Source organism: Dendropsophus ebraccatus, chromosome 8, assembly GCF_027789765.1.
Source record: "Dendropsophus ebraccatus isolate aDenEbr1 chromosome 8, aDenEbr1.pat, whole genome shotgun sequence".
NCBI lineage: Eukaryota > Metazoa > Chordata > Amphibia > Anura > Hylidae > Dendropsophus > Dendropsophus ebraccatus.
In genome coordinates, this window is record NC_091461.1 from 37,402,736 (window position 1) to 37,428,664 (window position 25,929).

At 41.8% G+C, this 25,929-nt stretch overlaps 1 protein-coding gene across 2 annotated transcripts in view; it reads left to right on the forward strand.

The window, feature by feature from the left end:
- The window catches only part of FBXW4 (F-box and WD repeat domain containing 4), a 126,810-nt gene that overhangs the window by 67,578 nt on the left and 33,303 nt on the right, over positions 1–25,929 (forward strand). For both annotated transcript variants that reach the window (XM_069979037.1, XM_069979036.1), the window contains exon 6: positions 12,686–12,751. In XM_069979037.1, the coding sequence (XP_069835138.1) occupies positions 12,686–12,751 (66 nt within the window). The remainder of the gene's footprint in view (positions 1–12,685; positions 12,752–25,929) is intronic.

Below are 25,929 nucleotides of genomic sequence, written 5' to 3' on the forward strand. Positions count from 1 at the left end.
TTCTTGTAATTCACAATGTTTTGAAGTGGCAGGGCCCTCTTACTCATGAGGGCACCCTTAAAAAAGTGAAGTAATGTTGAATCATCTCACATTGTGAAGTTGCTTTAAGACTCTTAAACAGGACAAAGAGTTTCAGAAAATGTTCTGGAAAGAGGGCCGATCAATGGAGGCCTCAAAAACTTACAGGACTCAAATGGTGGGCTGTTATTGTCCTGTTGACCGTTTCCACTGGGCACCTTAAGAGGTCTTGTGGAGTCCATGCCTTGATGACTCAGAGCTGTTTCAGTCAGTGGCGGGACTTACACAATATTAAGAAAGTAGGTATAATATTATTGCAGTTTAGTGTATACTTGTTTTTTTCCATATAGAATAGACTGAAGATTATTCTTTTTGCCATACTTTTTTTTAAATTAAATTTGAAGGTTTTTTTCCCATGCAAAATCTAAGAAAATTAAATGTATTTGCTGTTGTTCTATGCACTATAAGGAAACCTACCTAAGTAACTAAAAAAGAAACAAAAATGTTTATAAAAAAAAGACAAAAGGTTAAAAAAAAAAAAGAAATAAAGTCCTCCTATGTCCTCCAGAAATTCTTGAATTGCTTGTTCTGATCCCTGAATGAACAAAATCTCAACATTTATTCTTAATTTGGTGGTCACGTTGCACTTTGATCTGCCGGCAATCCCATTGTGCACCCAAAAATGAACAAATCATAGTGTAATAAAAGACTACCGATGTAATAATGGCATTCTCCTGATGGAGTGGATTAGTTGAACTTTCTTCCCGGGACTGCATTTTAAGTGACTTTGTTATTTGGTAACATTATATAAAAGGCAGATTGTATTTCACATAGAAGTAAAAATCACAAAAGGTATTACCTTTTTGTAGTGAAAAGAGATATACAACGTCACCTACTATAAAATCAAAGCTATGTTGTGGCTGTAAGGTTCACTACTAGCAGACTGTCTTATGAATGGCGGCATTATAAGTGTTCTTAGTCATTTTGGGAAACCCAACCTAAGCTATCAGAGAAGAAGAAAAAATATCCTTAAAGGGCTTGTCTGTATTTTATGTCTCAATGTTAAAGTGATGTCCTTAACAAGAGTTTGCTTTAGTAACTTGTGGAAAGCCCCGGAGTGAATGGAGATTTATTTTTGGTTATTAAAAACCAGGCACTCACCTGGTGGGTAATGACACCCTGTAGTAAAGTTAGTTATTTGTCCAGTCATTCCTTACCTTCATCTCATAGTACCTCATTGACAAAAGTTACTAGCTCATTTGTTTTTTCATGCTGAGAGCAGGTCCACAGTTACATGTGCTTACGAGGATGTTTGGCATGCACAGCTTGCCTATGAAAGAGCCTCCGCTAATTGCATTGTCTTAAAATTACAACTTTCCATCAATTCGCCCCTTTTTTTTCTTTTGTCCTGCTGGGAAACATTTTGAGTTTTCATTGTATTTGAACAAACAAAGCCCTCCTATCGATACAAGCCCCTCATGCAAATCTTCAGGTTCATATGTAAAAGAAAAGAAAGGTAATTACAAGTTTGTCCAGGTGAAAGCAGCGTTAAACTTCCAGAAACAAATTAGGCAGAATTGGAAGAGTAAGGGAAACTTTGTATCCTTAGGCATCGGATTAAAGTAATTGTAAATGCAAAAAAAAAAGTAATTGTAAAAGAAAAAAGTTGAAGGAAAAACTTTAAATTCTAAACAATAAAAATGTAAAATTTTTGGTGAAATAAATGCATCTATAATCACAAATAAAAAAAAAATATTTTTTTATGTCTGTCTCCCTTGTAGGAGGATTGAAATTTTAGAAGTGAAATCTTTGTACCAACCTTAATCCTTTAAAATCCCCACACAGAATCCATGTTCTAGCAATTAGGAGCTTATGTAAAAAACGGAGACCTCTTCTACTTAACAGGTTTCTTGTGCCAGACTCTATATATCATCTTCACAACTTAAGATGACAACATTCTAAAAGGAACCAATATATCTTAAACTCTACGGTATTGTTTGTTTCTAATACATGTTATCCTTTTTGAAGGCTTTTGTGATGGTGACCCCATCACTAATCCAGCATTAACAGGGCTGTTCAACACTCATTTATCAAATATGCTGGGCTTTTAAAAGGATAAACTGTTTAAAACTTGTGGTTAGAGAACTTCCAGCAGGAGTATGAAAAAATATCAACACAAAACAATTTGGGAGCCACCCAGTAGTATATGGGGTGCAGAAATGCCATGTGTCTGACGTGCCGACTGCATTGTACAAGGTTGTTTTTTTGTGTTTACTTTTTTGGTGCACACTGGTTAGTAAATCCCTGTTTAGATGCAAAATGCTAGGGGGAACTCCGAAGATGTTAATACTTGCTGCCCAAACAGTGTACAATATTAGTAAATGGTGTAGACCTACCATGCAATTTACTAAAATGTGAGTGAGGAATAGTGAATTACCCCCAGCGTATATAACAAATACAAACAACACAATATTATTTAAAGGGGTTATCCAGTGTTCGAAAAACATGGTCACTTTCTGTCAGAGACAGCACCACTCTTGCCTCCAGTTGAGGTGGTTTTGCAACTAAGCCCCATTCACTTCAATGAAACTGAGTTGCGAAACTCCACCCAAACTGAAGTCAAGAGAGATGATGTCTCTGGAAAAAGGTGGCCATGTTTTTCTAACGCTGGATAACCCTTTAACACCAACATTATACAGTATATGGCAATCTTGAGCCTTAGAGCAAGATGCACCAATTTTATTGTGGGAGTCATGAAGGGTGTAACGGTATATTTTTAAACTGCTTTTTATATAGATATGCATTAAATGGATGCCATCATAAGCACAGCAACATTTTTAGAAGAACAGTTGCTACTCTTGCTATGATCATCAGGTCTGTAGGGTGGCATGAGACCCCGATCAAACATGCTGCCAATAGGTAATGTGTTTTTTTCTTGTGAAAAACCCCTTTAATAAACAGTGCTTCTGTTACCAAATCTTTGCCACGTTTCAGGACTCCTGAAGGCATCCGTCTCTTTTAATGATACTATAAGGGCCTCCGAATTCCAATCCATGGATACACCAAATATAGGAATTAGGCAATCATGATTTTTCTTATGCATCATCAAGTGTCAGAGCTCATAAATGGATTTCATTGACAGGAACAGGCTTTTAAGATTTCCAAGACAGTGAGATAAGACATCCTCAAGTGTCATGGCAGCTTAAGGGATGACATTCTCTCTCTACCAGCTATCTTATCTCCTAAATTATCTGAACCGCTGTTAATTGCGTACTGCTCAGTTCTGTTTTGATGGTTGAACCCTTTTTTTATGACATTGTCAATGGGAAAATCGACAGTGTTGAAAATACAAAGGGATATTTTAGAGCGAGTGTTCAGTTATCTTTTCAACGTCTTTATAGGAGAAAAATGCATTCTTTAGAATTTTTCTCTGGCCTGGGAAAACAATAAACAAAGTAAACTCACCTGTCCCTGTGCCTCTGTAGCGGGAACTCCCGGGTCCAGCTGACTGCAGCCAGATGTCATTTTTGGCTGGATGTCATGGCCAGGCTGACCGATGGCCTGTTCAGCCAGTCAGTGGCTGAGGTGGTGTCCTGCCCTAGTCACTGATTGGCTGATCGGGCATTTGATCACCCAGGTACAGGATGTTGCAGCTGTCAACGGGACGCAGGAATGGTGCTACGGGGTACAGGGATGGGTAAGAATATTTTGTTTATTATTTCCGACACCCCCTGGCTTTCTCCCTGTTTTCAATTTCACTGGACTTGTCCTTAAAGGGGTTATCCAGTGCTACAAAAACATGGCCACTTTCTTTCAGAGACAACACGACTCTTGTCTCCAGTTCAGGTGCGGTTTGCAATTAAGCTTCGTTCACTTCAATGGAACTGAGCAGTAAAACCCCGCCCAAGCTGGAGACAAGAGTGGGGCTGTCTCTGGAAGAATGTGGGCATGTTTTTGTAGCGCTGGAAAACCCCTTTAAAATGCAGGAACATGTGCTAAGGCACTGGATTATGCCATATGGTCAGCACACATTACTGCTACAGTATAATGTAATATGGACCAGCTTTACCAGCAAACATATTTGCATAAAATTGCTTAAATAGTTTATCTGTTGGCTGAATGCTTATTTACTTGACATCTATTTTTCCCAGTTCCTTTACGTACACCAGTGCGCTTGGCCGACCTTCATCTAAAATGCATGTAGACCCTAAGGATAGGACTAGAGAAGAGCAAACCTCAAGCACGCTTGGAATTTGATTATTGGTGGCTCAAGAAGCTGCCAAATATAAGTAAATTACCTGCACTGATTGTCGGAATGGAGTAACCTCAAATCGAGAGGAGTTTATATGGAATGGTGGTCTAGCATGCGCACCATTGGTCCATTAAAATTGCTATAATTGTTACTAGAGCCAGTGTAGTGTGACCCCTGATGTAAGAATAGGGGAACCTATTTTTCTCACACTGCATGGCAATAAGTATTAGGAGTTTAAAGCATATGTCATTCAGATTCTTTGGCATCATGGTAAATGCTAGATGCAGTTAAACTAATTCTGGGCCAGCATTTATCATCTATCCTGTGAAGCAGTGAGAAGTGCTTTTTGCTAGACTACCCCTTTAGAGGTGCTGATTCCAGAGCCTATGGCTGTATCCATGTTTTCCAGGACTTCCTAGGGCTGCATCCAGCTTTAGAGCATGTTCAACTTGCGCTCATCTCTAGAAGGTACCCTTTAACATAATAAGTCCAGTATGAGTTTGTAAACGAGTCCAGTATAACCATGGTAGAAAATATGTGTCCATGCAGTAGTTTTTACAGACATATAAACTTGTGCCTACTCGGAAAGGTTGCCTCTTGTAATGCTTACAAAAAATTCCATGTTGTTTGGTTCTACTTTTTGAAAAATAATTTTTATATTCTAATCGGCCTATGTATAAACCCCTAGCTGGCTGCAGCTCTGGCACTAGATGCATGCGGCTTGGTACCTTTTCACGACTAATGACAGCTGATTAGGTCACCGAGACTGAAGCACTTGCAGTTGGAATGTAGAATGCTCTAATGACTCATTGTTGCAGCTTGCAAAGTAATGAACAAAATGGGTGAATCCAGGTGCTGACAAAGGCTGTGACCTTTGCTGCTATAATATCACTGTTTCACAGGCTGGTTGGTTCTCTAACCAACTTTCAGCCCATCAAAAATTGATTTAATTGCAATTCTAAGCTCCCCCCCCTCATTTGAAGCATCGGAGTATGACTAATTGTAGTAATAGAGAGTAATAAGGCTCAGATAAAAAGCTTTCCTTAGCCCCTTTTGTATCTTGTGTCACTGTCTGTCAGAGGTCAGAGAGCTTGCATATTCTATTAGTTGCCTTCATTTGGACAAATTAGTTTACCCAACAGTAATTAAAATGCCAGTACGGGTCGGGAATAGCTGAAAGCACTTGATGGGCACAATGATGAAGGACTTGACAGCTATGGTGGCCTTCCTTGCCAAAGCGTGTCACTGCTGAATTAGAGGATACGCAAACCACAAACTTATATGGTTAGTAGCATTGGGGTCATGTCTTTCTTTTTTTCCGCTTATCTACTTTTATCTTCTTTGTCACCTGCCATATGTCTTCACTTGGTTGTTATTTTTAGCCATTGTTCCAAGAATACTTTCTTCTCAACCAAATGAAAAAAAAAAAAAGTGGCATGGTCTATTTATGTAATCATTGTCATTGGTGACTTGCAGAATATGCACTGAAAGAAAAGCCTCTGGGCAAAGCACATGGTTAATTCAAGTTAAAGTATACCGCTCACTGTTGTGAGTAGAGATAAATCTATGGAGTTGGTCATCGAAGTGTGGAACACAATGCGGTACTTCTAAAATAATATATGGAACAGATGGCCCTCAGGTCTCATGCTGTCTGTCTTATGGTGGATCTGTGCTACATTGATCTGTGATATGTTTAGTATAGATTACACTGGGCCTATACAAGGCTGCTTTGACTTGACACAGTTAAATGTGACTAATACTCCTCATGCATACCAATGACAGAAGGCTGTACAGTGGGGTACATTGTCCTCTCCCAAAAGGAAGCTTTAGAGAAACTCAGATGATGTAATTATCCATATATGGATAGTCTGCATATGGTTACTGTCCATATATGGGCAGTCTGTTATATGGTTACTGTCCATATATGGGCAGGCTGTATCTGGTTACTGTCCATATATGGGTAGTCTGTATCTGGTTACTGTCCATGTATAAGCAGTCTGTATCTGGTTACTGTCCATGTATGGGCAGTCTGTATATGGTCACTGCCTATATATTGGCAGTCTGGTTACTGTCCATATATGGGCAGACTGTATATGGTTACTCTCCATGTATGGGCAGTCTGTATATGGTTACTGTCCATATATGGGCAGGCTGTATCTGGTTACTGTCCATATATGGGCAGGCTGTATCTGGTTACTGTCCATATATGGGCAGGCTGTATCTGGTTACTGTCCATATATGGGCAGGCTGTATCTGGTTACTGTCCATGTATAAGCAGTCTGTATATGGTTACTGCCCATATATGGGCAGACTGTGTCTGGTTACTGTCCATGTATGGGCAGTGTGTATATGGTTACTGTCCATATATGGGCAGTTTCATTACCGTACTTCCCCTGTAAAGCCAGGTAGTTTGGCTCTGTAGACGTGGGCCATATGGCTGTCTGCAGTACCACCACTATGGGTAAAGGGAAAGAAGGAGGTGTCCACATTTCTGCTTGGAAAGCAACAGTGATAGTGATCACAAGGCTGAATTCACACTTACAGAAAAGCACCAATAAGAACATCATAAGTTCATTGTTTAAAACAGCAGAAAGTAATTATATGAGTGCCTGGCTAATATCTTCACTTTCTGTCTCGCTGAAGGAGACAGTCTCTATAGACGTACAATGCTGACTGTCTCCTGCAGTGAGATGGAAATGTTAAAGAGCTGTGGAGTGAAGTGCTTAGCCAAGTGCTTCTCCCAGCTCAGTCTAATGATCTGTGGTGGTCTGAACACCCAGACCTGTCTCTGTCACATGTAATAAGTTTTTTAAAATGACCAGGACACTTTTACACAAAAAGATTATACCAAGCAGACAGTCAATGTAATAAAACTTCTTAGGTTGCAATCATGTTCCCTTTTAGCCCACATGGGCAATTTTTAATCTTTTTATTTAGGGTTTTTTTTTTATGTGTCTTACATGTGCAACTTAATTAAAAAAGAGCTGCAAAAGCTTACAACTAAACAAGAGTTCATATTACCTTTTGGGCCGTCTAGAAAAATCCATGAGAATTAAGGCATTTGGTTGTTTTTTTATGCCTTTTTTTTCTGTCACACATACTCATGTAGGGCCAATCTTATCAAAAGAATAAAGAAGCAATTCTGTTGTATTAAAGAAGAGGAGCACTGGAGTGGAAAGATCAAGGTGGTGGGAAAACCACAGGTATCTTGGTGGGACAGAACGCCTTTACTAAACCAGCGGCTCAGTATGCACCTGGAGAAATGTCCTGAAACAATATGGGGAGGGAAACTCGTTTGGTCTTAGTCTGCTTACTGCATTCTGGATCTAGTCATAGAGGCGAAAGAAGGGGGGTCCAAGGGTGAAGGGCCATTGGGGTAGAGATATTAATCCCTACCACAGGCCTACTGGGAGGTCAGATTTGCCAGAGTGGCAGGGATTAGAAATGGTTTCCTCCCCTCTCTCTTCACTATTGACTTACCTTGATGCTAATTTAGACCCGTGGCAAGAATCAAAGAGTGTTATTGCATACCTTCCAGAGGGGGGAATAACCCAGCTCGTCTCTTCTTTGTTTACATTTTTTTAAGCATCTTAAGAAGCAAATTGCTGACAAGAATGATGTGTGAGAGGCTGGTATGTTACTCACTACAGTAATTGGCTTTGGTAGTTTTTAATGGATTATGTGGAAGAAAAAGAAAATAATGTATTACTTTGTAGTCTCATGCTTCATTGACAAAATACTTTTCTCACATTTGGGAATGCCGGTTGCTATTGAAGAACATTTTTTGGAGTGAAAGGACGTAGAATAAAGAATATAAGATTTTGTTTTCTCATTAATTCTTATGTGGTTTTTAAAGAAATTACCTTTTTTTTATTTAATTGATAATGGTCAATAGATGTTGTGATCTCTGAAATTAAATAATAATTTATTGAAGGGGAAAAAAAATATATATGTGTGTGTGTGTGAAATATGTATATCAAAATTTCCTTTTTTTTATAACTAGAGATGAGCATGCTGCATTGGATTGCCAGCAGCTCAAGAATTTGCTTGCAGCCCTAAGGCTGCCTGGAAAACATGGTTACAACCTATGACTGTACAAGCAATCCAGAAATCATTTGTGTGACCCTCCTCGTACAACGCTTGCGCCTTGTAATAGACTCTGTAAATTGGCTAACCTTCTGTCTATAGGACCCTTAGGCTGCGTTCACACGTTCCATGAAATTGTCCATGATCAGGGATCCATTACAACAGAAATTTTAGAGGCCATTAGTGGCCTATGAGTCTATTCAGATGATCCTTGCTGCGATCCATAACAGGAAAAAAAAATTAAATAAATAAATAACTTGTACGTGATCTTTACATGGATTAGCCAATAGAAGTCTATAGGATCAATGTTTTTCACGGATGTCACAGATGTCACATTTTGCTTTTGCAAACGACAAAATCGTTCACTATAATACATGGAACGATAGTCGTTAGTTACGATCATTGTGGCGGTCATTCTATCCTCGGTAATCTTATTATTATTATTTTTTTTTGCTTTCTTTTAAATATACTCTCATTAATGACCAGCGAACGACCTGTACCTACACTAAAAGATTTGTAAGGGTATAAACCCACATACCGTATACACAGATGCTGTCCGGGCGCGGGGGGACTCCGGTAAATGCATTCCACGTCCGTGATCCGTCAGGATCACGGAACGTGGGAATGCAGCCTTAGTCCCCCGGCTGATGTGCGGCTGCCGGAGGTGTCCCATCCTGTCTCCGGCAGCGCGCGCATCAGAGAGATCCCCGTGCGCCGGAAGTCACAGCCACAGGCACACGGGGAGCTCTCTGATGCGCGCGCTGCCGGGGACAGGACAGGACACCCCGGGCAGCCGCACATCAGCCGGGACCAGACCAGAGAGGCTCGACGGGGGAACGGATGGCAGGTCAGTTGTGTGCTGTTTGTTGTTTTTGTTTTATCTGCTGTGCAGGGGGGGGGGGGAGAGGGGGGCCATCTATAAGGTAGGGGGAGAGGGAAGAGGGGGACCATCTATAGGGGGGGGGGGAAGGGGACCATCTATAAGGGAGGGGGGAAAGAGGGGGACCATCTATAAGGGGGGGACCATCTATAAGGGAGGGGGGAAAGAGGGGGACCATCTATAAGGGGGGGGGAAGAGGGGGACCATCTATAAGGGAGGGGGAAAGAGGGGGACCATCTATAAGGGAGGGGGACCATCTATAAGGGAGAGGGGACCATCTATAAGGGAGGGGGAGAGGGGGACCATCTATAAGGGGGGGGAGAGAGGGAAGAGGGGGACCATCTATAAGGGGGGGAGAGGGGGACCATCTATAAGGTGGGGGAAGGGGGGGGAAGAGGGGGACCATCTATAAGGGAGGGGGAAAGAGGGGGACCATCTATAAGGGAGGGGGGAGAGGGGGACCATGTATAAGGGGGGGAGGGGGACCATCTATAAGGGAGAGGGGACCATCTATAAGGGAGGGGGAGAGGGGGACCATCTATAAGGGGGGGGAGAGAGGGAAGAGGGGGACCATCTATAAGGGGGGGGAGAGAGGGAAGAGGGGGACCATCTATAAGGGGGGGAGAGGGGGACCATCTATAAGGGGGGGGGAGAGAGGGAAGAGGGGGACCATCTATAAGGGGGGGAGATAGGGACCATCTATAAGGGGGGGGAGAGAGGGAAGAGGGGGACCATCTATAAGGGAGGGGAAAGAGGGGGACCATCTATAAGGGAGGGGAAAGAGGGGGACCATCTATAAGGGAGGGGGGAGAGGGGGACCATCTATAAGGTAGGGGGGGAAGAGGGGGACCATCTATAAGGGAGGGGGAGAGGGAAGAGGGGGACCATCTATAGGGGGGGGAAGGGGACCATCTATAAGGGAGGGGGGAAAGAGGGGGACCATCTATAAGGGGGGGCCATCTATAAGGGAGGGGGGAAAGAGGGCGACCATCTATAAGGGGGGGACCATCTATAAGGGAGGGGCGGGAGGGGGACTGTCTATAAGGGGGGGGGGAAGAGGGGGACCATCTATAAGGGGGGGGAAGAGGGGGACCATCTATAAGGGAGGGGGAAAGAGGGGGACCATCTATAAGGGGGCATCTATAAGGGAGGGGGGAGAGGGGGACCATCTATAAGGGAGAGGGGACCATCTATAAGGGGGGGGAAGAGGGGGACCATCTATAAGGGGGGGGGGGAGAGAGGGAAGAGGGGGACCATCTATAAGGGGGGGGGGGAGAGGGGGACCATCTATAAGGGGGGGGAGAGAGGGAAGAGGGGGACCATCTATAAGGGGGGGGGAGAGGGGGACCATCTATAAGGGAGGGGGGAGAGGGGGACCATCTATAAGGGAGGGGGGACCATCTATAAGGGAGGGGGGAGAGGGGGACCATCTATAAGGGAGGGGGGAGAGGGGGACCATCTATAAGGGAGGGGGAGAGGGGGACCATCTATAAGGGAGGGGGGAGAGGGGGACCATCTATAAGGGGGGGGGAGAGGGGGACCATCTATAAGGGGGGGGACCATCTATAAGGGGGGGAAGAGGGGGACCATCTCCTAAAAGATCAGCACCCTCCTCTCCTGACATCCTCTGTGCTGCTGGGACCTCTCCTATAGGATTAGCCCCCTCCTCTCCTGACATCCTCTGTGCTGCTGGGACCTCTCCTATAGGATTAGCCCCCTCCTCTCCTGACATCCTCTGTGCTGCTGGGACCTCTCCTATAGGATTAGCCCCCTCCTCTCCTGACATCCTCTGTGCTGCTGGGACCTCTCCTATAAAGTCAGCCCCCTCCTCTCCTGACATCCTCTGTGCAAAAAGGGACCAAACATTATGTTTATTGGGGACAGCAGTGGGGGGGGGGGGGGCAGTAGTGGATTATAATGTGGGTGGATTGACGGGGGGGGGGCGTCATTCTATAGTTCGCCTCGGGCAGCAGAGAGGCTAGAATCACCCCTGCCTATGCCTGATGCTGCAGCGATGTTAAAGCGACTCTGTACCCACAATCTGACCCCCCCAAACCACTTCAGATAGCTGCTTTTTTAATCCAAGATCTGTCCTGTGGTCTATTTGGCAGGTGATGCAGTTTTTTGTCCTAAAAAACTACTTTTAAACTGGCAGCCCCTCCGTCCCTCTTCCCCACCCTCTTCATCATTAGGAATGCCACTGGAACATTTTCATCTGTCTGAACATTGCACAGGTGCCTTGATGATCCAGCCCATGTTCAGTATTCACACAGCCAGTGAATAGGAGACAATCTGCCTGGAGCATTCCTAATGATGAGGAGGGCGGGGAGGAGGGACAGAGAGGTTGTGTCAGCCTAATGCATACACAATCTAAGCCCCGCCCGTTGGGCACGGGGCTTCCAGTTTAAAAAGTTGTTTTGTAGGACAATAGCTGCATCACCTGCCGAACGGACCCCAGGACAGATCTTGGATTAAAAGCAGCTATCTGAAGGTAAAAGCGGTTTGGGATCATTATGATCCCATAAGCTGATGTCCTAAAACGACCTGGGCATTGATGCATCAATGAACCATGGTCGTGAAAGGGTTAAGGAACCTCCATGTCTGTGAGCCTTAATAAAAATTTGAGAATAAAGAACATTTTACTAGTGATGCTAAGAATCATAACAGTAGGTTATACTACTTAATGAATGACTAATATTCCCCATGTAAATCATTTTATGGTATAACTTTACTGCAAATAGTACACCTGATTGGGCAACACTTTCCCAACCTGCATGATAGTCTCCTAACCTGAAGTCTGATGGTACCTGCAGGAATAAACTTTTTCATTATACTTTATTGTAAACACTACAACATTTACTATACAATATTTCACTTTTGCAACAATGTATTGACTTGTAAAGTGAAACTTATGACTGCAATGAAAAGTGGTTTGCTTGACATTTGGATTACACATTCGCCATGTGATTCCCAAACAGCACTCCTCGGAAATGTTTATGGGAACCAAGGGGAAGAAGCATGTAGTTCTGGGTTCCATTCTCACTGCTGCATTCGGGTTATGATGACACATCCAGCACATGGATTTGTGTGAATGGCAGTGATACATGTTGTAAGCATATCTATAACAGGCTCCTAAAAGAGAGCAGTATTTAGGTGCTGTAGGTATAAGGTTGTACATGATTAGAAAAACATGGTTACTTTCTTCTGGTTTTGCATCTCATATAAACTGCAGTGAATAGTGCAGACACAACCTGTGGACAGATGTGGTGCTAATTTGTTTTGTAAATACAAACAAGCAAAAAAATAAAAACAGCCATTTTTTTGTAACCCTGGAAAACTTCTGTCAGGTATGATACATCCGTTGAATTACTGTGTGCTCCATATGGGACTGGTGACCGCCCGATGATCCCTGCTGTTGGGTAATGTTCTCCCTCTATGTGTCTTTACAGCTCCTTTGTTACCGGGACAGCCTGCTGCCACCATACATCACCACTCAGGATTTGGGACCTTCAGAGGTAATATCAATGTGTAATATCAGACATCTGCTGTCCGCCAACACACTCATAATATAAATGATCTTTCAAGATTTTTTTTATTTTTATTTTACTGTGCTGTGTAAATTTTCCTCTAGATGTGTAGTGACTTGTGAAACTGATATGGCAATCTAGAGTATAAGCAGATGAAGCAATTCATCCTGTTCTGGTATATGATCACATTATAAAGTAATATAACTATACTATATAGGAGGAATCGGACATAGTAACCACACATTAGTATCTTGTGCCAATGCTGTTAAGATGTTTAAGGAGAAAAACTTATGATAGCCTATCCACCGAAACTACCACTGATCAGCTGTTTAGTGCCTGCAGTATGCAGAGCCTATCCACCAACCACTCTGTCCATTAGCTGTTTGGCGGCCACAGTGCATCGGGAACAAAGACTGAAGCGGTTGGCTCTATTCCATGTGTAGGAGCTTTAAATGCAGTACCCTGGCGCCATCACTACACAGGGAACAGAGCCAACTGCTTCCAACTTAATCTTCTTCATATTGTGGGTGCTGTTCGCAAGGGGGGCTACTGTCAATTGCTGATCTGCCCATAGATTTCTTTGGGATTGGTACCCTTGAAGTCAATTCTGTCACTGTTTCCATTAGAGATGAGAGCAACTCGAGAATTCTCTAGTCCGATTGTTTAGCCTTTCAATATGGGTGGGTGAAGAAGTTGAGTGTAACCCTAGGGGGTCCTGGAAACCATGGATACAGTTTGGTTTGAGATTTTCTAGGTGAGCTGCACCAGACCTGTTATTGTTTTTATTGTATCCATGTTTTCCCGGACTTCCTAGGGCTGCAACCAACTACTTCAGCCACTGGTAATCAAATGACGAACCATCGGACTTAAGCATGCTCCAGTTGCGCCCATCTCTAATGGAAACTATAACAGTGGTGAAAGCAGAATTCAATTTGAAGATTGTAAGCCCTCGCGGGCAGGGTCCTCTTCCCCATTGTACCAGTCTGCCATTTGCCTTCATGTAATGTGTTTTGATCTTGTGGTGTTTCTGCTCGTTACCCCTATCTATTGTATAGCGCTCTGGAATTAAGGGCGCTCTATAAATAAATATTATTATTATTATTATTATTAACACTTCTAGTCTAGAAGTATTTTCTAAAGTTCTACAAAAGTACTTTACAAATACCATAGAAAACGTTACATACTTAGGCTGGGTTCACACTATGTATATTTGAGGCTGTATATTTCAGGCCTCATAGCAACCAAAACCAGGAGTGGATTGAAAACACAGAAAAGCTATGTTCACACAATGTTGAAACTGAGTGGATGGCCGCCATATAACAGTAAATAACTGCCATTATTTCAATATAACAGCCATTGTTTTAAAATAACAGCAAATATTTGCCATTAAATGACGGCCATCCACTCAATTACAACATTATGTGAACATAGCCTTTCTGTGTTTTCAATCCACTCCTGGTTTTGGTTGCTATGAGGATCTGACTTGAGGACCAAATACAGCCTCAAATATACGTAGTGTGAACATAGCCTAAAGGTTTACTTTGTCATTGAACTCGGTAAAACCCTATGAATTAAAATCAGGCCCATATTACTAAGAGATGCGCCAATAATTTTTAACAGTTTTTTTTAGGGGCGTGGCCATTGTATAAATGCAAAATATTGCAATGCGATTAGTGAAACCTTTGACAATCAGTTCTTATAATTAGGCACAGCTGCACATTTCTTTTACAGTGGCCACTTCAGGAGACATTTGGTATTGCATGAAGCCCAATCAACTGAATGGGTCACCATTTAATACATGACTAGTGTTGAACAGACTGTCCAAACTGTTCGGGTTCGGCAACATTCTCAGAACCCAAATGCTCGGCATTTGAAGAATGTCAAATTCTTCAGCAACCTAGAGTCAAATGCCAAGGCTTCAGGTTTGGAAAACATTGCTGAACCCAAACAGTTCGGCAAGTGTACTCAACACTATACATGACCAAACTCCAGCAGCTCCAAGTCTGAAAGACTTGGAGCTGCTGTTTGCAATGGCTCTCCAGTGTATGAGCCCTATTACACAAAGAGATAATAGGCCGAATCAGGCCAATTCGGCCTATTTATCGATCCATGTAAAAGAGGTAAAAATCAGCCCAAGCGATAATCGGGTGTCAGGTGCGCACTGCTACGTGTAATAGCGATATGCCGCCAACAGCTGATGATTGTAGTATAAAATTGTAAAGTATTTACTTACCTTCCCACGTTCTCCAGTGTCTTCAGCTCAGCCTTCTGTTCCAGTCTTTGCACTGACAGGCTGCTCAGCCAATCACTGCCCGAGACATGATCACGACCAGTGATTGGCTGAGAGGCCTGGCAGTGCAGAGACTGGAACAGAAGGCTGAGCTGAAGACACTGGAGAACGTGGGAAGGCAAGTCAATTATTTTACACATCGCTAACTATGTCTGTGCAGCCCTTGCTGCATGATAGTTAACCCGTGTAATTGCTCAGTAAACGAGCACTGATCTAGCAGATCAGTGCCCATTTACACTTTATGATCGAGCCGTGTAATAGGACCCGATGTCAGAGGGGGATCATTAAGAGATTATTTATAGGATGGGTTACAGCTTTTAATTTAGATCTACAGTAAGTAGCATATAACCAGCTTAACTTGGATGTGTAACAACTTAACATTAGTATGCTCATATGAAATCTGCAGTCTAGTGTGTGGCCAGCTGTTTTCTTCTGGTTAAGAGGAATTTTACTTGGGGTATGTAATACATGGCTGTTTTAGAAAGATGAATCTGTGTTCACTCCTGACAAACCAAAGCAGGTGGGTTATACTATGGGTGGTATGACCGAGCAAATCGGCTCATTTGCAGGGTACACGTAATGGTATTTGGTATGAATTCCATAAATATTGGCTAAGAAGCACTTGAAATGGAGAAGAACTCAGTCAATTGATCTTTTGAATGTGTCAATCACATGTATAAAGGGCCAAAAGTGCATTGGAAAATATGCGATTGTTGGAATCTGTATAATAAAAACATCTAGTGATAGATTGCATTGGTTTAAATGTGCAACTCAAAAATGTAATCATAATGAATAATATAGCTGTGGTTTTAGATCACAATGGATTGTACTACATGACAGCTTAATACAGTAACCAATAATGTTGAACGTTGATAACCTTTGTTCATATGTTTTTGGTTCCCTTTAAAGGGAGTCAAACAATAATGGCCTATCCTTAGGATTGGTGGGGGCCAGTGCCCAGGCCTCTTACTGATCAGTCACTTAAATGCGATTAGGTGCTGTGTCGGTCTTGCTGACAGTCAGGGTTCCGACCCTTTCTATCAGTATTTGTCTGCTTAATGGAGATATACTGTATACTCATAACATGAAATCCGCAGTGTATATGGTACGTGTGAAAATTCCCATAGGCAGGTATTACTGTGACACCTGAGAGGGTTCCTCAGTTTAGGTTGGCCCCTTTATTTACTGAACTCAGTTGCTGCATTTTTTATCAATATTTTTTTTGCATTACTCATCTTATTGAAAAAGAAGTAATGAAGCAGCTAAACTTTACAATGTGATGTGGTAGATGATGCACGGGGCTGTTTAATACAAGCTGCAGCTGATGCATAACCTCTTTGTAAAGAGAGTTATTTACACCAGTGCTTCTCAAAGTGAGGCAGGCGTCACCAGTGAGGCGCCCCCTAGTTGTTGGTGAGTCCCAGCTGAGGAGCCAGTTTTCATAAAAGAAACTATGATCTGCACAGTCCGTTTGCTGTTTGCAAAAATCTCCATTTAAGCAACATTATAAATGTATTTTGTACTTGCTTTATTAGCATATAGAACTTGGGAGAGGGGTGAAAGCTAGCCCTAGCATTGTTTTCTGCTTTTAAATGGTGAGGTCCCTGGCATTCTCTTGGTCAGTCTGGTAAAGCCCAGGCATTGCCTCGGTCTGTTAAGTGAGGCGCCAGTAGAAAAGGTTTGAGAAGCACTAAATTACATTGCTCGATCTTCACAGCAAGTAAGTGCCGACCTGTCAGGTCAGTGCTCACTTGCCCCTCGGTCCCCCGCTTGCTGCCAGTGCTATTACAATTGCTAAGAACGAGAGTGATGCTGGGAGTTGCGGCTGCCAGGCGATCGTTAGATCTTCCAGGCAGCTCATAGAAGATAGCGGCAGTCTGCTGCCGCCGCTCCTGCTCCATCCGTTCTTTTGCCTTTCAACATGTTGAATAACACTGAAAGACAACGATCAGCCTACAGTGTCTTTTATTGCCTTTTGTTACCCGAAGTGATTACGTTAGTAATTGTCGATAATCTGCCAAATATGGCCGATAGTCGTTTCGTGTAATAGGTGCCTTAAGACAGATTGCTCTTGCAAGAGAAGGGAAGTGGTGCTTATGTTGCCTCTAAATCGTCTGGATCTAACATCATTATAATAGTAGAATTTACAGACATGTTAAAGGGAAATTGCTGCTGACTTTCTATCAACTTAGGGATAACTAGTTTCTTTACTTTTTTACTTGGACTATAAAAACAGGGAACTTTCCATGAAATTGCTAAATTGGATGCCGTGGTCTATCAGTTCTGTCCATTCTTCACTTCAGAGAGATATCTAAATTGCAGCATATTTCAGTACTGTATTTTTCCCTGACACACCATATGGTAATGCTATTCAGTGCAACATAATCTACAACGTATGCCAGTAGTTGCTTCCCTAGGTAATCCTAGCCTCTGACCTATGACTAACTGCATTTCAATGCACCATAATATGTATGTGAATATACAGTATGCTTGTAGGTGAGTGGGTGTTTTGTGAAATTACTGGGAAGTGTACTATACAAAGTGTACGTCCTACCATGTCCATCCACTCTGTATGTATTTCAGGCTGCCTCGTATTTTTAAGTGTAAACAGCTTAGAAACACATAAAAGCCTTAACTACATAACCATACGTAGGACATTAATATACACGATCAACCTCTATTATTGCTGACACTGCTGCTGCCTGGTTTGTGACATCATTTTTCCATACTTTTTTCTATCTCCTTTAGAATGTTTTGTCGTGGGGTTAGCATAGCATAGCGTATCATGGTTAAAAGGTTTAAAAAGACAAGAGTCCGTCAAGCTCAACCTACAGAAACCCTACTGTGTTGATCCAGAGGAAGGCAAAAACCCTTATGAGGCAGTTGCCAATTTCCCCATTGCAGGGAAAAATTCCCTCCCGATGTGTCTGCCAGAAGAAAGGTTACATATTGACAAACTTTTAACATCAGTATCCCATGAAAACAAACCTGCCTATATGGTCTGATGGGGTCCCCTTTAACCCCTTGGTGCCCTTTGACAAAAATTCATGGCAACTGGAACAGTGTCTAGCGATATACGTTTTTACCGATGTTACAGATAACTATTGGCCGTACTTGAAGATGTCTTTAATATATTGGAGTGTCGCTTCTTGTTTATAATTAGTCTTCAATGTTTTATAGGTTTTATTTTAAACTTTTCAAAGCTCTGCCCCCTTCTTTTTTTAAAGTTCAACTTTAAAGGGGTATTCCAGCATTGGGGCCATTTGAAAATAGAAAAATAAGTTATACTTAGCTACTGTAGGTTTTACGAGCCTAGTGCTCGATTATTGTGCAGCCCTTACTGGTATACTGGTATTGCTGGCCCATGCTGTGTTTATAGAAAACAATAAAGTTATACTTACCTCTCCAGCTTCCCCCAATATTTTCTGGCTTTTCCTCACATTCCCCGCTCACCGCAGCCACCCTTGATGCATCTCTGCAGTGACAGGCCATTCAGTGCTCCGTGTAATAGGGCCCTTACTGTGGCTCCTCTTTGGCTTCTTTCTGTCCTCCACTGCTCATCCTGCCTGCTTTCGATACAAGAATTTAGTGTAGGACCTTCCTGCACACACAGTCACCGATTTTAAATGCCATAATACCCCTTTATCTGTGCTGTTACACTTGGTGCATTTGGCATAAATAATAGGATAAGCCCTTGATGATTTTTAGTACAACATATGATCTATGAAGTTTTGGTTGGCACTTTTAAAGGGGTAGTGTGGCGCTAAACAATTATTCACTAAATAACACACATTACAAAGTGTAGTGCTCTATACTCACCTGATCAGTGTCGACCCCCGTCCGCCATCTTGTGACAATGATGTAATCTTCCGAACCGCTCCAGCCATCCCTGGTGCCGGCCGCCCTCTGCCGCGTCATCAGCTGCGATTGGCTGAGCACAGTTATGCTCAGCCAATCGCGGCTGAGCAGCTGATGACTTGGCAGAAGATTACATCATTATCCCAAGATGGCCGACGGGAGTCGACACGAATCAGGTGAGTATAATGCATCACACTTCCGGGTCTAGCATGGGTGGGTGGGGGACACACGAGGAAGGGGACCATTCACTAACATAACATACATTACAAAGTTGTATAACTTTGTAATGTGTGTTATTTAGTGAATAATGTCCTCAGTTTGGTTGTGGTTTTGCAGCTCCATTCCATTGAAGTGAATGATGGCAATACCACAAAAAACCTGGGGAATTCTGTAGCACTTTAAATAACTTTTCATCACTCAAATTGGTCCCTGTCCCCATTAGGGCTCACAATTAGAGATCTGGTTGGTACGAACCCAAACCATCGCCATTTGAATTCTGCTGTCTACCTAATCTTTAGGGAAGGTGGAGACAGCCCGAGTCCCGCCTAGAAAACATTGATACAGCCTAGGTCATAGGCTGTATCTCTGTTTTCCAGGTGGGACTTTGGCTTTCTCCATCTTCCCCATGGGAGCAGGAAGATAGTGGGATTCAAATGTCGATGGCCTGACATGCTCTTCTTTACTCACTATTTAAATTTCACTGGGAGAACATACAGACTCTTTGCAGATGTTGTCCTTGTTGGGATGTGAAAAGTGCCGCAAGGCTACTGTACCTCCATGCCATATTATAGCTTAAAAAAAAAAATCACCCAAAAAAGTCCATGTTAGTTACTATTGAGTTTTATTAAACTCAAAGGTAAGACTTCTCTTTGCATTTTACATGCTGTAAAATTGAGTAACGGGACCGTTTTTCGGTACACATTTGTTATGTAATTTGGGATCTAGTTTGGGACGTAATTTACATGATAAAATTTCACTTTTAATTTGATTTTATAATCTTCAGTTTGACTTTCACTGTAACAATGCAAACCAAAGAACATAACAGGTGTGCTACAACATTTCCAGAGAAATAAGTCAAGATCAGCAGCCTTAAGGAAAGCAGACAAGTACAATTAATAAATTGTAGTGTCAGGTTCCCCATTTTGCATTTTTTAGCTTCCAGTTTGGTTTCAGTTTTTCTTACTCTGCGGTTTAGAATTCTTGGACGGGAGAAACAATGCTACAAGAAAACCAAAGGAATTCGAGTAAACTTCAACCTCTGAGCAGTCGTCGCTAAGAAAGAGCCGGATGCACAAATGAATAATTTCATCACATAAGGAAAAAAAAGAATTTATTTTAATTCATCATTTTTCAGTAAAAACAAAGGATGTTTTTTTTTTTTTGTACTCGAAGAAGCTGAAAAGAAGTGGAGACCTGGAAGCCTGGCGGATTGTTTATTTAGCAGATTTGTTAAACGTTCCTTGGTTATGAATGAATGCTCTTTACCTGGAGAAAATAAACCCAAGAGAACGTGCCATCCTTAACTGCTTTTCCCAGAGAAGCCGAAACAGATAATAAAGCTGTAGAAAATAGGATTAAGGTATTGAACAGGCAGGATTTAGTCTGATCTTTCAATAACACCAAAGCCTGATTGAAGAGCGAATCAAGAGCCAGAAAGCATGCAGCCAACACAAGACTTGACTATGTCGGCTAAACGTCCAACCTGTCACAGCTGAAAAGTGCTGTTCTATTTTTCTTTTATGTTTTTCTTTCTAATGTAGAAGTCAATGTGTTAAGTTTATCCCTTTTTCATGCCTTTTTTTAAACCAAGAAACAATAAAGGCGGAGGTTCTTTAGTGAAAGGTATGAATATACTTCATTCATTAGCACATCTGAAGTGATTTCTTTTTCTTTTTTTTTTTTCTTTTTACTTGATGTCTCATCCTAAAAAGTGTTTATAGCTATTAAATAAAATGGTTTCCTTTTTCTGTATAAGGTGAATAGGTTTAGGCAGTTGTACTTAATGGGCATGGGCAAAATGTTATACAGAGATGTGGATAGTTATTAAAAAAAAAACTTTTATATAGTTCTATAATCTTATATATGTATATTAAATTTCAGCACAGGGAATGTTCACCTGTAAAAGTCACTTATAAGAAGATCAATGAGGGACTGCGCCCCATGTTATTGACTATTTGTTTGTCCAGAGGGTATAGCTCTGCCATATTCTCAAATGATGTGCATTACTCTCCCATTGCATTGGTCATTTCCAGCTACTGACCTCCACTGATGACCTCTTCTGACATGTCAAAGTTACATTGAAGATAAGGTTTTAAGGGTTTGTCCGCTAGAAGGGTCCATCAAAAATGAAGCTTATTGCTTGGTGTGACTTTGCCAGGGCCATCAGGATCTATGGGGCAACAAGTGTTAGATTTCCCTGCAGCGCCACCACAGGAAAAGGAAACTATTAAATGTCACGTCCTTCAGTCTTTTTTTTTTAATTATTTTATTTTTTATTAATGTGTAAAAGAGCAGTACAGAAGAGAAAAGGTCACATGTACAGTCAACAGAAGAATATCATGTACAATTCAAGTATAACCATCAGTAGGTAAGAATAGCAAAAGGCACTGCATTAAAGCAATTTTCAGCCAAAACAGATTGGTCCAAACTTACATAACAGAGGCGTTCAGATTATGCGAACAACTAAGTTAATTACTATCAGGGGGAGATATTGTCAGGTGGGAATCTTTCCATGCTCCCCATACTTTAGCGAACTTTTTGGGACATTTACGGTGTAAATAAATGATCTATCATACATCATTACTGTATTCACCTGTTTTTTCCACATATGTAGATTCGGAGGGCGGGAGTCCATCCTTCTGATGGCAATGGATTTCCGGGCCATAAACAATGCCTCCCTTAGAAAAATGCGCTGGTGGTGTGTCCAGACCTCCTCCTCCAACAAGCCAAATAGGCACACTGATGGTGATAGTGATATTGGCATTGAGAGGACAGAGGTCAATAGCTGGATCACTTCTCCCCAGAAAGAAGCAATGGTCGGGCATGCCCACACCATGTGCCAAAAATCTGCAGGGCCATTCTGACATTTGGGGCATGTAGCGGCCGGGATGCGACCCATACGATAGAGACGCTGGGGCGTTAAATACGCCTGGTGGATGAAATACAGTTGGATCAGTTTGTTATTGGCCGCGGGGGATACGAATCTGTGAGACTCTAAAAGGGCCTCACAGTCCTCATCATCAAGATTGGGGATAAGTGATTTCCATTTGTCTAAAGCTGGAAGAGGGCTGGACGCCACCACCGCTGCTATCAGGTAAGAGTAAAGAGTGGAGACAAGGCCTCCAGGGCCTTGAGATCTTATTACACCTATTAGGGGGTGCGAGGACATTGATGTTGATGGGGCTGGGAACTGCGCATTCAAGGCGTGGCGCAGCTAGAGGTATCTGTAGAAGGAGGTGCGCGGAATGCCAAAGGAGTCCCTAAGTGAGTCAAAAGTGCGTATAGCGTGATCTTCATACATGTCACACACATATAGGACCCCAGCCTGTACCCAGTAGTTATAATCAGGGAGAGATAATAGGTGTGAAAAGGAGTGGTTGTTCCATAGTGGAGCCTCCAGGGGAGTACTCTGAAACTGTAGTTTAATTCTGGCAGTTGCCCAGACTTTACGGCCTACTTTGTGGGCTGGTAGCGCCTGCACTCGGGGGCAAGTGGACGCCTGTCCTCCAGTCTTTTAAACCTATCTACTCCGACTAATGTATGGAGGCCTAAAAAAGAGACTGCCCTCTATTAACTGTAAAATTTTAAAATATTCTAAACTTGACAGCCCTTTTTAAAGGTCCTTTGCTTCTCTTAAAGGGAAGACCCCTGCTTTTATGCTGCCATAGCACACAGAATGGTAGAAATGAAGGTGATTTTCTTACCTTCATCCTCAACGCCATTGAGCTAAACCTTCACTTTAATCAATCTTTTCATGCACTGGGAGTGGGACTGCTGTCCTCAGTGCCCCGATCCATCCCACTGCCCTGTCCCTCCTAATGGCCCACCCCTATGGGAACATGACAACAGGCTAAAGTCCTTTTCTTTTTTACCCCCAAATATACCATGTAGACAGAAGTGATGGGCCTGCCTCAAGGGGTTTTGAGTCTCGAATTTTATATTAATACTTTAGAAGTGCTGGGGTCAGTGGTAGGAATGACTCTTTTTATATTGGCAAATTCAAAGTAATATAGAATGTATATAGTTTGTTGGCTTTTTATGTGCTGTAGTTACGTAGTTTCTGTTTACATTAGTTCTTGACTCTGAATGGGAAAAAAAATTACCTTTTCATAAAAAAGTAACTAGATGAAAGGGAAACGTATGTCCTACATACTGGTGTAATCAAAAACAGATTAGGCCTTGGCAGGTTTAGTATTTGACTCATTTAACAATAACGTCAATCCTCTAATGAAGCTGAATTAGTCATACTTTGCATTTGTTAAGGGTAGTTTATTCTAAGCAGGTAAGCAGTTGTCTATTATTTACCTGAGACACATTAGTCACGAAGTCTGCCCCTTGGTGTTCAAATGTGCATCTTATTTATAGAGTCAAATCACAATCTGCCCCAAAGGAAAGGAAGCAAAAATATAATTGCCATAATAAAGAATTAACTTCTTCCTTACCTCTATTTATTGGGTGTTCAAATTGTCTAGGAGGATGTTCACGCCGAAAAAAAACTGCTGTGAAAAACATCCTCAAAATCAGGGTGGAATTTGACGGGTGTTTTTTTGTGCTTCTTTACACGTTCAAGTTCCCATTGATTTCAATGTGAGATTCTAGATGCCATGTCAATTCTTTTTCCAGTTGCCTTTGGAAAACACCTCTTTTTGCCCATTTAAACATACCCTAAAAGTTGCTTTGTGGACACTGCCATAATATTTGCAAAATGTAGACTCTGCTTTTCCTACAGACTACATTGTGGGCACACATCCCTAAACCATAGGGGTTTACTATAACTTTAGGAGGACTTCTTTGTAATTTGCCTTCCTTTTCTTGGTCAGTAGAAGCACTTGTTGGAAAATTCTTAAATGTGCGGGGTCCTTGTGTGAAGGGATAGTTGTTGTATTACGTTAAAAAAAAAAAAATGTATACCAAAATGGGTTGTGCTTTTTTGTGGGCATGATTGTGCTTATTAGTTCTATAAAAATACACACTTTGTTGGATTAGACTACAAATGATGTCCCGATGATTTTTTTTAATTTTATTTTTACATTTTTTTAGGTATGCATGCATTGGAACCAAAGTGCTTCATAAACATGTTATTACAACAGTGACCTCTACAGGCTATAAGAAAACTGCCTCCACATACAGCAGAGAGCTGTAGTATTTTGACATATATTTTTTTGACATGTACATTAGTAACACAAAGTTGCCGGAGTGTTCGTATTAAAGATGGTGTGCAGATTTAATACGTGCAGTATGTGAAAGTTTGAGAGAAATGTAACAGGTCTTGAACTTGTATCTAGGAAGTGCCAACTGAATTTTTTATTATATTTTTGATTTTGATTTTTTTCCTTTGAATTTGAAGTAGGTCAATTACTTACATCTTCAAGTTTAAATGCGATTGTTCAAGAGTTTAAAAATGAAAATAGGGCGACAATTGGTATACTCCTGTTAAGTCCTTTGCAACGCAAGGGATGATGCTCTGGTGGTTCCTTTTCATCAGTTCCCTCCTGCCTTAACTTTAAGTAGCATGAAACATGGTCTAACTCTCTTATTAAAGGGGTACTCCAGAGTTATTAAATCATCTGGTGTCAAAAAGTTATACAGGTTTGTAACTTTATTTAAAAAAAATCTCAAGTCTTCTAGTACTTATCAGCTGATGTATGTCCTGCAGTATTCTTTCCAACCTGACACAGTGTGCTCTGCTGCCACCTCTGTTTATGACAAAAAACTGTACAGAGCAGTAACAAATCCCCACCGAAAACCTCTCCTGCTCTGGACAGTTCCTGACATGGACAGAGGTGGTAGCAGAGAGCACTGTGTCAGACTGGAAAGAATACACCACTTCTAGACATGATCGAACGAACCTACAAATTAGCGCTGTTTGATCATCTCTAACCACTTTCTGCAGGGCATACAGCAGTTTTGGCTTAGGGTCCCCATACACCTTAGACTTTGATCGGCTGTCAATCTAAATTGTAAGGGGCTCTCCTGACCATCCACCGACAGATGATGATGATGGTGGAGATAGGGAGATAGGGATTCTGGAGAGATGAGCCCTTACCCCTCCCAATAGAGAGCCCTATGGTTGATCGTGTTGAACGTTCCTGTATGTTGGGAGGAAAGGAGTTGGTCTGGAGAGGAGAGAACTGACTGCCATTGTTTAGCCTTCAGTTATTGAAGGTATATGGGGACCTTTAGATCCCTATTTCTAGACTTTTTATAAAACTCCAATTCCTGCAGTTAAGGCAGCATGAAACTGATGAGAATTTTCTTTTACAGGTGAGTAACCCCATTTTTTTTTTTTTTTCATAACTTTTATTGCAGTTTTATTTTTTAAACTTTTGGACAACTGGTATAACATATTGGCATTGTCGTCATCGTCGGCCTAGTACTTTCTTATTGCTTCTACTGGTAGTACTGTAGTAGTCTTTGGCTCTATAAAGCTTTTTTATTAGTTGAATGTTGACTGATAGCAGCAATTGTGCTATTATTTGACCATCACATTTTGTTATGACTAGAGCTTGTAATGTTTGTGGATACATTACAAAGTCAGGAAACGTCATGTTCTGTTCTGCTCCGTCTTCAGATTGTGGTTTGTGATACCCACCTATTTGAATTCCTTTATGAGGTTGTGTACACAGGCCAAACGTAGCTGGATGGAGGAGCGTGGGATTTTAGATAATACAGATGTCAAAAAATACTAAAAGCTGTTAACACGTGGCAAATGAAAGAGACATTTGTTATATGGTTTCATAAAGCTTTACGTACTCATTAGACATACACATTACAATCTACATGGATACAGTTAGTAATT